The sequence below is a fragment of the Eumetopias jubatus genome, unplaced genomic scaffold, assembly GCF_037043125.1.
Source record: "Eumetopias jubatus isolate StellerSeaLion01/CBP00866 unplaced genomic scaffold, mEumJub1_p1.0 scaffold_9, whole genome shotgun sequence".
NCBI lineage: Eukaryota > Metazoa > Chordata > Mammalia > Carnivora > Otariidae > Eumetopias > Eumetopias jubatus.
Genome location: NW_028274815.1, coordinates 22,360,978 through 22,376,522, shown reverse-complemented (window position 1 = coordinate 22,376,522; position 15,545 = coordinate 22,360,978). Strand labels below are relative to the sequence as shown.

General features: G+C 48.7%; 1 protein-coding gene across 2 annotated transcripts; it reads right to left on the bottom strand.

The window, feature by feature from the left end:
- Nucleotides 1–2,502: 2,502 nt before the first annotated feature.
- Nucleotides 2,503–4,378, bottom strand: DNAJC5G (DnaJ heat shock protein family (Hsp40) member C5 gamma). 2 transcript variants are annotated; one of them, XM_088026171.1, is made up of 4 exons: nucleotides 4,266–4,378; nucleotides 3,750–3,963; nucleotides 3,259–3,400; nucleotides 2,503–2,555 (listed from the first exon to the last, which is right to left on the bottom strand). In XM_088026171.1, the coding sequence occupies exons 1-4, from the start codon at nucleotides 4,376–4,378 to the stop codon at nucleotides 2,503–2,505; spliced, it is 522 nt and encodes a 173-aa protein (XP_087882297.1). The 2 variants fall into 2 exon arrangements, with proteins under 2 accessions (XP_087882297.1, XP_027955134.1); XM_028099333.1 differs by having other exon boundaries at nucleotides 3,750–4,042; nucleotides 4,267–4,378.
- Between the last annotated feature and the right edge of the window lie 11,167 nt (nucleotides 4,379–15,545).

Below are 15,545 nucleotides of genomic sequence, written 5' to 3'. Positions count from 1 at the left end.
CCCCTCAGCGATCGTGCCTGCCCTGGCCTTGGCCCCAGTCCTGGCCTTTCCTCACTGCCTCTGGACCCTTCCTCGTTTACTTCAGACAGTCCGTGGGTTCTTATGTTCCCTTCTACCGCTCACTCTTGAAATAGCTCTGCTCTCCTGTCCCTTCCTCCAACAATTCACCTCGTCCTCAGATAGCTGTTTTCAGACACTTCTCTTTCTCTAGTCTTTGCTCTGTACCCCAGCCAGGCACATGTAGCTAGCTTTATCTGTCCCTCCGTCCCTGAGTGACTCTGTCCCTGACAATTTCTCCTTTTGTTCTCCAAATGACTCTTGTTCAATCTATGGGCAGCACTGTGTGTCCCTCTCTTCCCAGAGAGGAGATTAATTTTAACATGGGGGTGGGGAACAAGGGGCATCTGCATGACATTCCAACTCCCAATTTAGCTCATGTAAGGCGAGCCACAGCTGTCACCGAGTGAGTGACCCTGACTCACTCGGGAATGGGTGACTGCCTTAAACAAGAGCAGGGGTGAGTTTCACTGCTCATGGTGAAAGGTAGGTCTGCGAAGGTATCAAGCTCTCAGGCTCAGAAGGCTCCTGTGAGACCCTGACCCCCATAAGCATGCTCTGTCTTGGGCTCTTCTTCCAGGGTGTGACGCAGAATCTAAACTGGCCTGGATGGGGGCACCAGACATGGCTCAGGGTGGCAGGAAAGATCTCACCAGACCTGGGGCCTGGTCAGTACCTCCAAGGTTTAGCCAGTGACCCTCACCCTCTTCCACTGAATGCTGTGATTCAGAACAGGGGCACCAGAGATTAGAGGGAAAGGCTCTGGTCCAACATTTCTGGTCGATTTTTGTTCTTGCCCAGAACTTTCTCATATCACCCTAGGAACAGAAGCTAAGGACGCTAGAGCTGGCAGTTGCACCAGGGCCTGGAACGACCTCATGAGCATGCCTCTGAGAAAGTGTGGGGATTTGGTCCATGAACACATCACTGGAGCCACTCCAAGGACTTTAAATTTGTTAGGAAATCGAGAGAAGTTGAGCTGAGCAGAAAGGACCTGTGTGCCAGGAACCTATTTTGGGCACCAGGGGAATTGGTCTCCGGGGAAATTTTAGAGCACTGACAAAGTCATAATCACAAGGCTCTGGGAAGCCTCTGCCTCAACTCCACAGTTGTCCTGGACTCCTCCTCTCCCAGGCCGGCTGGTCTCAGATGTGAGCACCAGCCCTCTGTCTTTTTCTCCCACGGGCTTTTTCCTCTATCCCAGGCCCGATTTGTCTTTTTGGGACCCAACAGATGCATTGGATTGGACAAAAGCTCTTTTATTTACTGACATTCCTTAGCCCTTCTCCCATTCAGCAGAGAGAAGTTTGAGGAGTTACTCGGCTCTGACCTTGGGTGGATGGGAAATGGTGTGGAGAGCAGAAAACAGGCGGTGTGGGAATGGGGAAAGGGTCTGTAGTAGTATTATCTTTTCCCTATCACAGGTTTCACGCCCCTGTTAACAAAATATATGGTGATCAGCATGCATAAGATGTGGTAAAAAGGATGGAGGCAAGCAGGCACTGACAGATGAACTTCAGTCAGCCCACAGGACCCATGCTAAGGGGGGCAGTGCTGGGGTAGAGTCCAGAGAGAATCCAGGGTGGGATAACTCCCCCTCCCCCTCCAATGCATTCATACTTTGCATGAGTTGACTCATGGTGGCAAAGAATGAGCCTGACAATGAGGCTGACAATGTCAAGCACATGGGCACCAGAAAAAGGTGAGACCAGCCCCAGAAAGGTGTGCTGGCAGAGGAACGAGACTGACGCAAAGTTCTTGGTGCAGCGCTGCAACAAAGGAAGGTCAACTGGTATAGCAGCTCTGGGATAGGATCCACCCTGCTCAGTTATCAGGATCTTGGTGGAGATAATGCAAGTGGCTCAGGGCCCCTACCAGCTGAAACTGGCCCAAATCCCAAGGTACAGGAAAAAGAATGCTCAGGAAAAGTCTGTCACCACTGCCTGAGACCTCATAAGGGTAGGTATGGAAGGGGTGCTGTCTAAACAGATTGGGACTGGAGCTAAAAAGAAGAGTGGCTGGGTGACCTTGTATTTGCAGGGTCAGTGATACCATCAAGGACAGAGGTGGCATCCCCTCTGGGAGAGACGCCATCAATGCTTCTGAAGTTGGGATTCTTATAAGAAGAGGGGCAAATCAGGGTCAATGTCAGGACAGGGCTACTTCTTCCCCTCTTCAACGTGTCCAGTGTGTTGGGCAGCAGGAGGCACCCTCGCTGGGTCAGCACCTGGGGGCAAAAGAGGTTGGCATCTTATTAAGCAGAAGGAATGATGACCCAGAATTTAAAGCAAGCCCCCTGCGGGTAAGGATATAAACACCTGAAATCCAGAGTATAAGATACAAACTTTCTACTAATGACTCATTGGAAGTTAGTGTATGTTCTTTTCTTATCCTTTGATTATTGCTGCATTTTAGCTTCCATATATACTCACTCCTCTTCGTCTTTTAGAAATCATCTTCACTATCATCTTGTCCTCTTCTAAAATTTCTTTTGTTTCCTATGATGGAATTTGAAAAACACATATACAAATATTTAGTAACAATTTTTCGCCCCGGGGTGAGAAAACCGTTACCTTGCAGTTACATGTCAGTATCACTAGGTGGCACTATAGTGAACTTCAGTCAAGCCACACTCTTAACTGCTTAGGGTGGGGATGATCTCATCAGACACTTCATCTTCCTTTCGAGTAAAGGCAGTGAACTTCATCTTCAAGTACTGCCTTTTCAAGGCATCCTCCCACCCATTCTTTACCTTAACTCCCACCCCATTCCTTAGCTTAACAGTCATGAGAGGCCAATACTACATTCATTTTCTTTTTAAGATTTTATTTATTTATTTGACAGAGAGACAGACAGACAGTGAGAGCAGGAACACAAGCAGGGGGAACAGGAGAGAGAGAAGCAGGCTTCCCACTGAGCAGGGAGCCCGACGCGGGGCTCGATCCCAGGACCCTGGGACCATGACCTGAGCCAAAGGCAGACGCTTAACGACTGAGCCACCCGGGCGTCCAGCCAATACTACATCCACTGTCAGCTGGTGGCATAAGCCACTCAGAAACCAAGTGTATCCTGTTCTCTTTCTTCATTTTGCCTCAACACCGGCTTGAGACTCCCGCCCATATTAAGGGCTCAGAGTTTCACCTCCAAGTATCTCTCATTCCCGATCCAGCTCTTACCTCAGGCCCTGTCTATGGCTCTCACCTGCCCTGGGAGGCTGATTCTGTACATCCTGCTGGTATCTTCTGGCAACCTCCTCAGGTGGTGGCTTAAGCGCTCCGCAGCAGAAGCAGCAGCAGCAGCAGCAGCAGCAGCAGGTGAGCAGAGCGCACAGGAGGACCAGTGTCTGAAAGGTAGGGAAGAGTGGCCTCGGCCCAGCATTTCCTCCATATCCCACCCCACAAAATGGGACAACAGAAGCAGCTGCCCTGGGAGAGAAGGGTCAGCTGTCCGAGAAGAGGAGGGTCATCCCTCCTTCCTTATTCTGTTTTTTTTAAGATTTTATTTATTTATTTATTTATTTATTTGCGAGAGAGCACAGAGGGAGAGGGAGAGGGAGCAAGGAGCCCGACACGGGCCTCGATCCCAGGACCCTGGGATCATGATCTGAGCCGAAGGCAGATATTTGACCAACTGAGCCACCAGGCGCCTCCCGCCCCTTCCTTATTCTTAAGGGACTAGGAAGGATTGTATACCTTGAACCAGCAACTATTCATCGTAAAATAGTATGTGACGCCTTCTTCGCCAAAGTGATCATATATATATATTCCCAATGAGCCATGCCGGTCATAGATTTTCCGCTTCTTAGGGTCACTCAGTATGGAGTGGGCTGTGTTGATCTCTTTGAATATTTCTGCTGCTTGAGCGTCCCCTGGATTCTTGTCTGGATGATACTTTAAGGCCAGTTTCCTGCCCAGGCAATACCCAAAACGAGGGTGGGGAGAAGACGGTTGGGAAATGGCTGGGGAAGGAAGGTAGGATGAATGACAGGGATAGGTCTCTAGATGTGAAGAAGGAATGCATGAGTGCAAAGAATGGAGGCAAGCAGCCCAAGTCTAAATTCCTTGCCATGCCACAGTGAAAAGGATGATGGCCCCATCCAACCCAAAGTGAAGGCTTGAGGATTTAAAAATGGGACAGAAAGCGAGGTAGAAAGAGAAGGGTTTAAGGCGGGGCAAATTCCAGGGTTTAGTAAGAGGCTGGGTCTGAACCTATAAGCCTTTTTGATGTCTTCCGGTGAGGCACCTTTCTTAAGCTCCAGCACAGCATAGAGGGTTGTCCCACTTCTGGACAGCTGGTGGGCTGCTTCATCCAAATGAGCCATGATCTGGGTCAGAGGAGAAGAAGCATTTGTGAGAACCTCCACAGGCGAGGCCATGGAGAAGTGAACTTCCACTGAGGAAACTCATTGCCTTCAGGGGCTAGGCAGGTAAAACGAGTACAAAGGGACAAGCATAAGACAAGAGTGAGTGGGCTCTGTGACTAGCAGGAGCGTGCAGGTGACCAGAGATGACATCCAAATTTTAAAGAGGAAACATCTCCTCACATTTCCCAGCGTCCTTCAGCTACGCAGCCCTCCAGACACCCCACATCGTGGAGAGGTGTGAGCAAGGGGAGGTTTAAGCCACGGGAGGAGAGTGATTTTATCTGGAACTACTAGTACCTTAAGCAAACAGCCCCGGGCCTGTCCAAGCTCACTGCTGGGTTGGAAAGACCAGGGCAGACCAGTCCTCGATCAGGTTGGGTCAGGAACCGGGGAGATGCACAATTCCCACGGGAGACACAATTCAGACCAAACCCTGAGCCACCTAAGAGAAGTCAGGTGTCCCAAAGCCAGGCCGTAGGGCAGTGCTGCAGCTAGGCCAGAGACGTTCTTTTTCTCCTTAGTCTCCCCTCTCAAACCTCCGAGACGGGCCGCGGGGAGAGCATCAAGGGATGAAAACCAAAGCGAAAGGGATAGCTTTGGGGGCCTACTGGCCAGGGACCAGAGAGCAGGACCCCAGAGAGTGGGAGAGACCTTGAGAGGCTGTGGCCCATAAGAGCCAAGACAACATGCTCAGAAGGGAATGCTCTGGTTCCTGGACGCCGTCTGACTCCGTGTGGCCTCCGCGCCCGGCCTGGTGCTCTACCTTTACCACAGAGCCGCTCTTCTCACCTGGGGAGGCCTCACACAACCTTCATCTGGGTGTGAAATTTCACACCGCCGGGGTCCAGCGGCCAACTGCGCTTGCGTGCTGCGCCAACACTCCAGGTCGCTTTTTGGCGCCGCCGGAAAATCTGGGAGGTGCAGCTACGAGGGCCCTGGGATTTATTTCGCTCCAGGGCGTAGGGATCAGCCCTGCGCCAGCGGCCCTGCTACGTTGCCAGCTCTTCCGGTGGGCGTGGCCTGGGACGGGGTCATCCCTTCTCCGGTGGGAGAGGATCGCCAGTCTTGGTGACCCGCAGGGCTCATCCACTCACCTAAGGAAACATATTGGGCTTGCACGCCACGGTTGTATGAGAGGTATGGCTCCTGCAAGCCTTTCTCAAGACGTGTATTACCTTCCCTGTCTTCTTTGGCAGAGTTTAGGGGTCTCCACTTTGTCCTTTTTCCCCCCCTTCCACCTGGAAACTCCTACACATCCTTAAAGACTCACCTCGAATGTCCTGGGAATCCTTCCTTCTTTCCCCCAGTTGTTCCCATCTTGCTCTGTCAAAGCCTTTATTCTATTATATTGTAATTATTAGTTTGCACTTTCCCTTAAATGATAAATGATATCTTGAATTTTCCAAAAGTCACTACTGTTCTTCAAAAACTTCATTTAAATATTAGTATATCATAAGGATGTACCATAATGTATTTATGTGATCCAGATTGGATACTTAAGTTGTTTCTAGCCATTTGATAGTGTAATAATAACCTTATAATGAAATTCTTATCTATAAATCTTCAAATAAATCTCCTCCCTGCCGCCTTCAGGTGGATTCCTGGAAGTGTATTATTGGGTCAAGGTGAATTTTTTAGAGGCCCTTGGATCCACGTTGCTAACTTTCTTCCCAGAAAGATAACAAAAGTACCAATTTACAGCCCTCCCGGGCTTGAGAGCACCTATCTCCACCTGGGCTGGCTTCCTGTGATCTCCAAGAGGAGGCAGTGTTTGCACCACTTATAACTTACCACTTTGTAATGCTGGTTTTCTTTATAGAGGAGCACTCAATAGCTCCCATAGCATGTACTTGAAAGAGCTTTAATAGTTCAATAATATTTCTCTGCTACACCTCGTGTGGCTTTTATCACTCTCTTCCCTTTATTACAGTTATTTGTGCACATTTACATCGCCTTCTGGGTGTTAAGTGGTAAATTAATCTTCCATCCCAAGAGATGTGAGCCATCTGAGTAAACTAAGGAGTCCATGTGCAATAGGTACCATGACCAGTGAATTAGCTAACTTATTTCTGTAGATCTGTGATCACCGTAGGGGTGGGGATGAAATGCTTTGGCATCAACCTCCCAGTTCATAGGTTCTGGGTCAGAGGAGTTTATAGGTTAGTCACCTAAAAACAAAGGAGCTGAAGCTGACATTTTTTTCTGTGGTGGTTTGTGCTATGATAAATTTCCCAGCTAACTTTAAACTTTTCATCACCATCATGGGATGGCAGAACTAGCAGAGTAACCCAGGTTGTTTCTTTACTAGCACTGGGAAGACAGAAGAAGGCATTAGAAGTGCAGAGCACTTACAATTAATTTCTTACCCCAGTCTACAGGCCCAGCCTGGTCTGGCCCCTGCTTCTCGCTCTAGCTCTGTCAAGCACCACTGTTTTGCTTGCTCGGGTCTCTGCTGCACTGGTTTTCTGTCAGTTCTTTGAAGACACCTGTTCCCTCCCATGTCAAGGGCCTTAGGCCATGCTGCTCCCTCTGCCTGGACGACTCCTCCTCAGGCTGTCTGCTAGCTGACTTCTCATCCTTCTAGGATCTCAGCTTCATGTCTCCTCAGATAGGCCTTCTAAATTGAGTTCTACTTCTCTCTCTCCACCTCATAACACCCTCACCACGATTTGTGAATAGATGTTTATTTGTGTGTTGATTTGTTTAAGGTCTGCCTTCCCCAGTACAAGATGAACTCTCTGAGGGCAGGGACCTTGTAGGTTTGTTCACCATCTTTCACCTAGTACCTAGAACCATGTCTGGTTCACAGCAAGTGAATTAATGATTTGTTGAATGAGCTACAGCAGAGGGAGCCCTCTGCTGGTCCAATGTAGACCTAGAGGTTGGGCCCTAGCAAGAATTTCCTAGAAGGGGTGCCTGGGTGGCTCAGTTGGTTAAGCGACTGCCTTCGGCTTAAGTCAGGATCCTGGAGTCCTGGTATGGAGTCCCACATCAGGCTTCTGGCTTGGTGGGAAGTCTGCTTCTACCTCTGACCCTCTCCCCTCTCATGCTGTTTCTCTCTCTCTCTCTCTCTCTCTCTCTCTCTCTCAAATAAATAAATAAATAAATAAATAAATAAATGAAATCTTAAAAAAAAGAAAAAAAAAAAAGAATTCCCTTGAGGAACACTTAGCTGGGGAAGATTTTCCCTCCTATGGCCCCGAACAAGAAAAGATAAGAAAAGGCGGAGGGGAGATAGTAATGGTGATTTGGAGCTCCTTGGTTCTTGTTTGTCTTGTCTTCCTCAAGTTCCTAACACAGTTCCTGGGATATTGTAGGTGCTCAATGAATGTCGGCCGGTTGAATGAGTAAGTAAACATTGTGTGTCTTCTCAGAGGCACTGTAACCTACTAATCTCCTTTGATTCTCCCAGCAGCCATGAGTGATGGTGTGATCACACCCCTGCTTCATAGAAGTGAGCCCAGAGAAGGAGGGCAAATTAGGTTCTTCTCTGAGAAGAGTTAGTAAACATCTTTCACATCTTGCCAGAGGCTCCAGAATGATATTACTTCTTATCATTGCCCTCTGACATTCTAATTAATTCTAATCATGGTTCCTGGCTCTTGAAATAACGATTATCTTTAAGTCTTCTGAGCCTCTGGTCTAAATGAAAGGACACTGCAGCCAGGAAGCTACAGACGTGGAAAGAAGGCAGGCAAGTCAGCCTGGCATCCTTTGGCTAGAGGCTCTCCACTTTGCCTTCACCTAGAAACAGACCCCATCTGGCTCTGTTTCTATGCACACAGTCTCTTCTGACACTCAGCACAATACTAGGAAGAATACACAAGCCCAAAATCAGAAGCCCTAGGCCTTGGTTTTGACTCTGGCTCTAATGAGCCATGTGATCCTGAACAAGTCACTTAATCTCTGAGGCTCTTTTCCCTCTTCTGTAAAAACCTGTGCCATTCCACAGGGTTGATGTCAAAACTAAATTAGATTTGGTTGTAAGAAAAAAAATGGAAAAAAATAACTATGCTAAAGAATGATTTCAGGCCAAAACCTTCTCTAGAATCATTTGCCCTCAAGTCACTGATCTTAGAGTTTACTATCTCACAGTTTGGTCTCTCCTGGGGAAAATCAAGAAGCATCCCTTATTTACCCACAAACAGCTAAAGTTTTAGTCATATAGCCAGAATACACATATACAGACAGCAGACATTGGCATATTTATACCCAAAATATCATGCTCTTGAGCATATGCAGTGGGAGAGAGAGATCACAATTTGTCATTCCCAACTACTAGGTTCTAGAATTGCATAGTTTTCGAGTTGTAAAGGAACTCAGAGGCTTAACTCTCATCTAATGCCTTCGTTGTGTAATTGAGGAAAGTGTGGCCCAGAGAGAAGGAATGACCTGCTCAAAGTCAACCAGTGAGAGCCAGACCTAAGTCTTCTAAGTTAAGAGTCTATGCCATGTCTGCTCCTTATACACACCAGCTCCCTTCTCGCTTTAAAACTGAGGTCTAGGGGTGCCTGGGTGGCTCAGTCGGTTGGGCATCTGACTCTTGGTTTTGGCTCAGGTCATGATCTCAGGGTCGTGGGATCTAGCCCCACATCGAGCTCTGTGTTAAGCGGGGAGTCTGCTTGAAGATTCTCTCCCTCTGCTCCTCCCCGACTCATTCAGATAAATAAATAAATAAATAAATCTAAAAAAAAATAAAGTTGAGGTCTAGAGACAGGCCAAAGCTGTAATTGATATTTGATATCCACCTCCTTTCATTATGTCAGGTAATGTCCCTCTTTCCCACCCTCCAGCGGAAGGCGTGCTCACTATCTGGGACAAAATATCCCTAGCCCGGCTTGTTTGCCTGTCCTCTCTTGGGCAGACATCTCAGGTGGGAGGTGGAGGGCTTCCAGCCAGAGAGGCTGCTGTATACCCCTGTCATCTCTGACCTGCAACCCCAGACTGCAGAGCTAAGGGCAGGCTGACAGGGCACAGCTGTCTCACCTGTAAAATGGAAATAATAGAGTGTACCTCTTAGGGTTGTTAGGAGGACTAAATACTTAATTTGAATAGTGCTTGGCACATGGTAAGTGCTATGTTATTGTCATTGTCATCATCATCATCGTCCTTTCCATCTGGTCACCTCTCAATTTTGTAAAGAGAGAAGTTGCTTTTCACTTTGTCTCTGGGAAGAAGGGAAAACTCAGGATCCTTCCTCTAGGAAGATTTGCAGATTGTCATTGGAATTGTTCTATCCCCTTTCTACATCCTTCTCTCCGCCTCTTAGAACCCCATATCCTTGTTCCCCTACCCAGCACCCTCATGCTGCCCTCTTTCTATCCAAAATATCCTTGCCAGTCCTCCCTAAGCAGTTAGAACTCCAAAATTACTTCTGTCACTTCTCCTTTCAATACTTTTTTTTTTTTAAGAGAGAGCACGTGTGCACACGCATGCGCGAGGTGGGCTGGGGACGATGCAGGAGCAGAGGGAGAGGGAGAGAGAATTTCAAGCCGGCTCCATGCTCAACACCAAGCTGAAGCAGGGCTCAGTCCCACAACCCTAAGATCATGACCTGAGCCAAAATCAAGAGTTGGACGTTTAACCTACTGAGCCACCCAGGTGCCCATCCTTTCAATATTTCTAATAAAAAGTATTACCTCCATAAAATGAGCTCATCCCTAAGGGTTGGTTAGGTGGAAAGCAACCTGATTAAAACACAATAATTCAGGGGCGCCTGGCTGGCTCAGTTGGTGGAACATGTGACTCCTGATCTTGGGTTTGGATGTTCGAGCCCCATGTTGGGTGTAGAGATTACTTAAAATTAAAATCTTTAAAAAACAAAAACAAAAAAAAACCCCACTATAATTCAACTTGTAGTGAGAACGACTATTAATAAATACCTCACTCTCCCCATTCTTACTAACACAAAAGGAATAACTGGCAGAATTTCAGGCAGTGTGATTGAATGAAGTAAAAAAGACCAAGCTGTGTTTTGGGGAAGACTTTGGGCCTTAAATAACTTTTCTCTTTTTCCGTTCACTTTCACTTCTTTTCATTTCTGTGGCTCTGCATTATTCTGGTTCTCCTACATCTCCAATAAGTTTCCTGCCACCCGCCCCCCTTTCTGGCTCCTCTTTGTTTCACCTCCTGACTGTGCATTCTGTATGGTTTGGTCCTTAAGCTTCCGCTTGGGCTCTCTCCTCTCCACTTCAGAGATCCAGTCTGCACCCACGGCTTCAGATGTCATAAGTAGGCTTTAGAGTCAGTTTAAGGTTATCCACATGCCAGTCTCCCACCGCCTCCAAACCATATTCCCCATACTGGTTGTTCCTCTTGGTTTCTCTATTGATATTAATGTTATGGCTATTTCCAAGGTAATGGTGCTCAAAACCCAAACACTACTTGTCTGTGGATTCATTATTTTCCCCCAATTCAGCCCAAAAAGTCTTACTAATTTTTTTTAAATTGCTCTTTCATGTGTCCCTTCTTTACAGCTCCCCCCCACCTCAAAGCATCCAGTTAAAGGATTTCCATATCACACTGACTGTTGTTCTAGCCTCCTGACTGTTCTCCCTACTTGAGACTCCCTACAGTCTCATGCTAGATATGGCTACCAGATCAGTGTTTGTAAAGCAGTGCTTCTATCCTTACCACTCCTTTGCTCATGGCCTAGAGGATGCAAAACAGCCTTTTAAATCAGGCAGTAAACTCTACAACTTGATACCAACTTAACCCTCCAAGTGCATTGTCTACTGTTGTCCTAAGGTGACCCTTCCATGACAGACGGGTCTCCCCCACCCCAAATATTCCTGTTCTTTCTCACCTCTATGCCATTGCTCTTGCACCATTTCCCCTTGTGAATTGTCCTTTTTGTTAATTCACTTACCTAACAAATATCTGTTAAACATTGCTATATGCCTAGTATTTTGGATACAATGATAATCAAACTCTTCTTTGTGCTCATAGATTATAACCTAGTATGGAGGACAGACATTCATTAATGTCTTCAAGGAGTGCCTGAGTGGCTCAGTCGTTAAGCGTCTGCCTTCGGCTCAGGTCACGGTCCCAGGGTCCTGGGATTGAGCCCTGCATCGGGCTCCCTGCTCCTCGGGAAACCTGCTTCTCCCTCTCCCACTCCCCCTGCTTGTGTTCCCTCTCTCACTGTGTCTCTCTCTGTCAAATAAATAAATAAAATCTAAAAAAAAAAACAAATCATTAATGTCATCAACAAATATTTATTAGTCTTTATCATGTGGCAGACACTATTCCAGGTGCTGGGGATACAGCATCTTATTAAACAGACAAAAATGTCTGCCATCATGGAGCTTACATTTTGGTGAGAGGAGATAGTATTTTAGGTGGTAATAATGGCTGTGGAGAAACATAAAGCAGGGGATGCAAATAGGGAATCTTTGAGGTGAGATTGCAGTTTTTAAAAGGATAGGCAGAGAGGGCTGGTGAAGGTGATATTTGAGTCAAGACTTAGAGCAGGTCATCAGGTGAGTCATGAAGACATCTGATAGAGTGCATTGCATGCAGATGAGTAAATGCAAAGGTCCTGGGGTGGAAGCATGCCTGGTGTGTTGTAGGACCTGTACAAAGGCCAGAGGGGCTGGGGACGAAGGTGGGAGTGGTATGGAAAGGAGATCAGAGGGGTCTGTGGGGCTTTGCAGGCCACTGGAAAACCTTTGGCTGGTACTGAGGGACATGGGGAGGTAACGGTATCTGGCCTAGTTGCCTAGTCATTGGATTGAGAAGAGATTGTAGGGCAATAAAGGCAGAAGAAGGAAGATATCAAAGAAGCTACTGCAATAATCAAGAAGACAGATGATGGTGGTTGGGACCAAGGTGGGAGCAGGATTTGCTGCCATATTGGATGCGGGTAAAAACTGAGGCATCAGGGTAACTCTAAGGTTTCTGGCTTGAGCAAATGAAAGTATAGAGTCGCCATGTTCAGACATGGGAGGAGAGCTGAAAGAAAAATTTTGGACGGGGTGACAATCAGGAGCTCAGTTTTAGACCAGTGAAGCTTGAGATGCTTAGTAGATGTTAAGGAGGTGAGGTCAAGCTGACATTTAGGTGTTTGAGTTTGGAGTTCAAGTGAGAACTCTGGGGTTCATTGTATAGATGCCATTTATTTTTTTTTTTTAAAGAAAATTTCAAACGCAAAGATAGAATAGCACAGTGATCCCCTATCTACCCACCACTGAGCTTCAACAATCATTGCTTTCTGAAGTTTCCAGATAGTATTTCAAGCCTTGAAACTGGATGATATCTCCATGGGAGTGAGTGTAGAGAGGTAAGCGAAGAAGGTGACCCAGTCCTGGACCATTCCGGTATTAAAGGGTTGAGAAGATGAGGAGGAACCAGCAAAGAAGACTGAGGATAAGCAAGTCAGTGAAGTAGGAGGAAAACCAGATTATGGTATCCTGGAAGCCAAGTGAAGAAACAATTCCCAAATGATGATGTAATTACAGTATGATAAATACTGAGGAAGAGAAATAAGTGTGCAATGAGAATGTATAACATGAGGACTAACCTAGTCTGGGGATCAGGGAAGGCCTCCTGGAGGAGGTGATATTTCAGCTCCATCCTCCCTCATCCTCTCTATCTCCAATTAAAATCCTGCTTTCTCCATCTTGCTTCCACTCTGACCACCAGCCCCTTTTTTCCCTGGGGTGGCTTTAACGAGGAGTATGTGTCAGCCACTAGGGGGCCCTAGGGACACCGTGATGAGAAAGATAATTCCTGCCTTCAGAGAGCTTGTATTCTAGTGAGGAGACAGACAAGCAAACCAGTTTGTTTCAGTGTACTAAGTGCCACCATCACATAATCACTGTAGGCCTTGAGGGCACATAACTCCGCCTGGTGGGGGAGTCAGAAAGGCTTCCTGGAGGAACACGTGAGTGGTGAGTGGAGTGGAAATTGGACCCCCTTGTTACTTCTCCCCATACCCTTCAGCCTGGCTTGGACTTTTCCAGTGTTAACCCGTTGCCTGCATGCTTGGCCTCCAAATCTTGTCTGAGATCCCTAGCCCAGCCTAAATCCTGACTTCAGGGCTGGACTTGGCTCTCTCTTTCTCTCCCAATATGAACTGGTCCAGCCTGGGTTCCCTGAAGCCCCCCTTCTGACCTGCTCTGCCACACTCTGTTCTGGGACTGACCTGTCCTCCTGAGAACTTCCAGCGATTCCTGCTTCCTTCACCCCTTTGGGATTCAAAGTGGCCTAAGGAATCTCCTTGGGGAAAATTGATACCTGAGGCAGGACAGGACTGACATTAAGAGCATGTGGGTAAATCAGTAACCAAAGCCTGCAGAACAGAAATATCTTGCAATCAAGTTAAAGCCAGGAGGCGGAGGAAATGCATCTATCTTGTTCACCAGGAATTTCCAGTTACCCTAACAAAGTGCATGGCAGGAGGTAAGTGTTCAGTAAATGTTGAATGAATAGTTCTTACAAGATTTCAGTTCCCTACAGCCAGCTCTAAGTTGCCCTTCTAACTCCTGCCTAATTTTCCCAGCTCCTAACCAGGTGCAAAATGCCTTCCTCAGAACTGGCATTCAAGAGGACCCTTTGCAAAGATTTTCATAGGACCACCTGATGGCTCTTTGAGTGAGAATCAGGTGCAGGCAGTCTGTTTTGCTGCCAGGCTTTTCTTGCATAAAATTCCAAGCACAAGCAACTGTTGGTATTCTCCCCGCTGGTGCCCTCGACTTCTGGAGCCAGCACGTTCCAAGGCCCGACACCGAAGGAGCCGCGGCAGAGGACAGCCCTGTAATCCATCTGCTCCCACACTTCTTTCCCCTCCCGCCTGCTCGCTCCCCGCCCAGTAGCGGGCGGGCGTCTGCCGGCGTCTGCGCCCCCTCCCGGGAACCCGGGGCTGCTGTCTGCGCGCTGTGGACCGACTGCCCAGGAAGGGAAATCCCGGAGGAAGCCATTGTTGTTAAGTCCCCTGTTGTCGTCATCGGCTAAGGCGTGCCTAGAAGCCCCTACCCCGCACAGGGATCCGCGGTTTCTCCCCATTCTCGAGCTCGCCTGCCTGGGCCGCTTCGGGCGAGGCTACAGCATCCCAGCCCTGGAGTGCGCGGTGGCCCCTCCGCAGCCCAGCTCCAGGGCTCTCAGAATTGGGGAAGCCCCAGGCCCGGTGCGAGCTTCAAAACCGACGGCGCCTAGCGGGACTTGCCGGGGCCCTGACCTAGGCGGACGGGGCACGAGTTCCACCCCGCTCTAACAAGGACCTACAAGGTGACCTTGGCCGGTGGCTTCCCCTCTCGCTACCTCAGTTTGCATCCCCGAGACCCGAGGAAGGAGCTGAGGCCCCACTCCTCTAGGGGAGGTTGGAGGGAGAGAGGACCCCCACCCTCACTCCCTCGCCCCTCGCCTTGCGTGGGCTTTGGGCTGAGCCTTCTGCGGGGAGTAGTGGGGAGGGTGCCGAATAAAGGCTGGCGCTGGCCCCGGGCGCGGCGTGGGTGGAGACGCGGCGCCGGGGGCTCGCGCAGACCCTTTGGTTCTTCCGTTCCGCACCGTTCCCCAGCGCAGTACGCTCCCTTCGTGCACGCCGCCCGCAAACGTTGGCAAGGGCCTCACTCTCCCCCGCCGGAGCAGCCAGCCCGCCGCCCAGCTTGCCTAATCCGTTCAAGCCTCACCTCCTCCGCGAAGCTCTCCCGGGTTAACCCTATCTCTTCCAACCACTCTGTCTGGCACGTGCTCCTAGTGTTTGTTTGTTCCGGGTTTTTTGGGGGGAAGTGTACACGCAGTCGCAATGTTTGGGATAATAACGTTGGGACGAAGTGTCTGTCCCCGGAACCCCAAATGAAGGACGCCCAGTGTGTTCCTTAGGAAGGGTGCCCGTGGATGGGTTTCTCTCCTGGACTCACCAACCGCTCCCACCCTCCACGCTTCCCCATCCAAGCTCACTTTTCTCCCTCCTCCTCCAGACCCTCCTCCTCACAGTGTCACAGCTTGGAGGGCACAATGCAATCCCCACCCCCATTTCCTTCTACAGTGGCGGCAGGTGTGAGGGCCAGAGAGCTTTGAGCATTTGAAGGTTTGACTCCGGGCTCAGCCACCCACTTTGCTGTAAGTCACTCCTTCCCCTGGGTTTTAATTAAAATGAGGCAAAATAAGGTAATGCCCAGCCAGG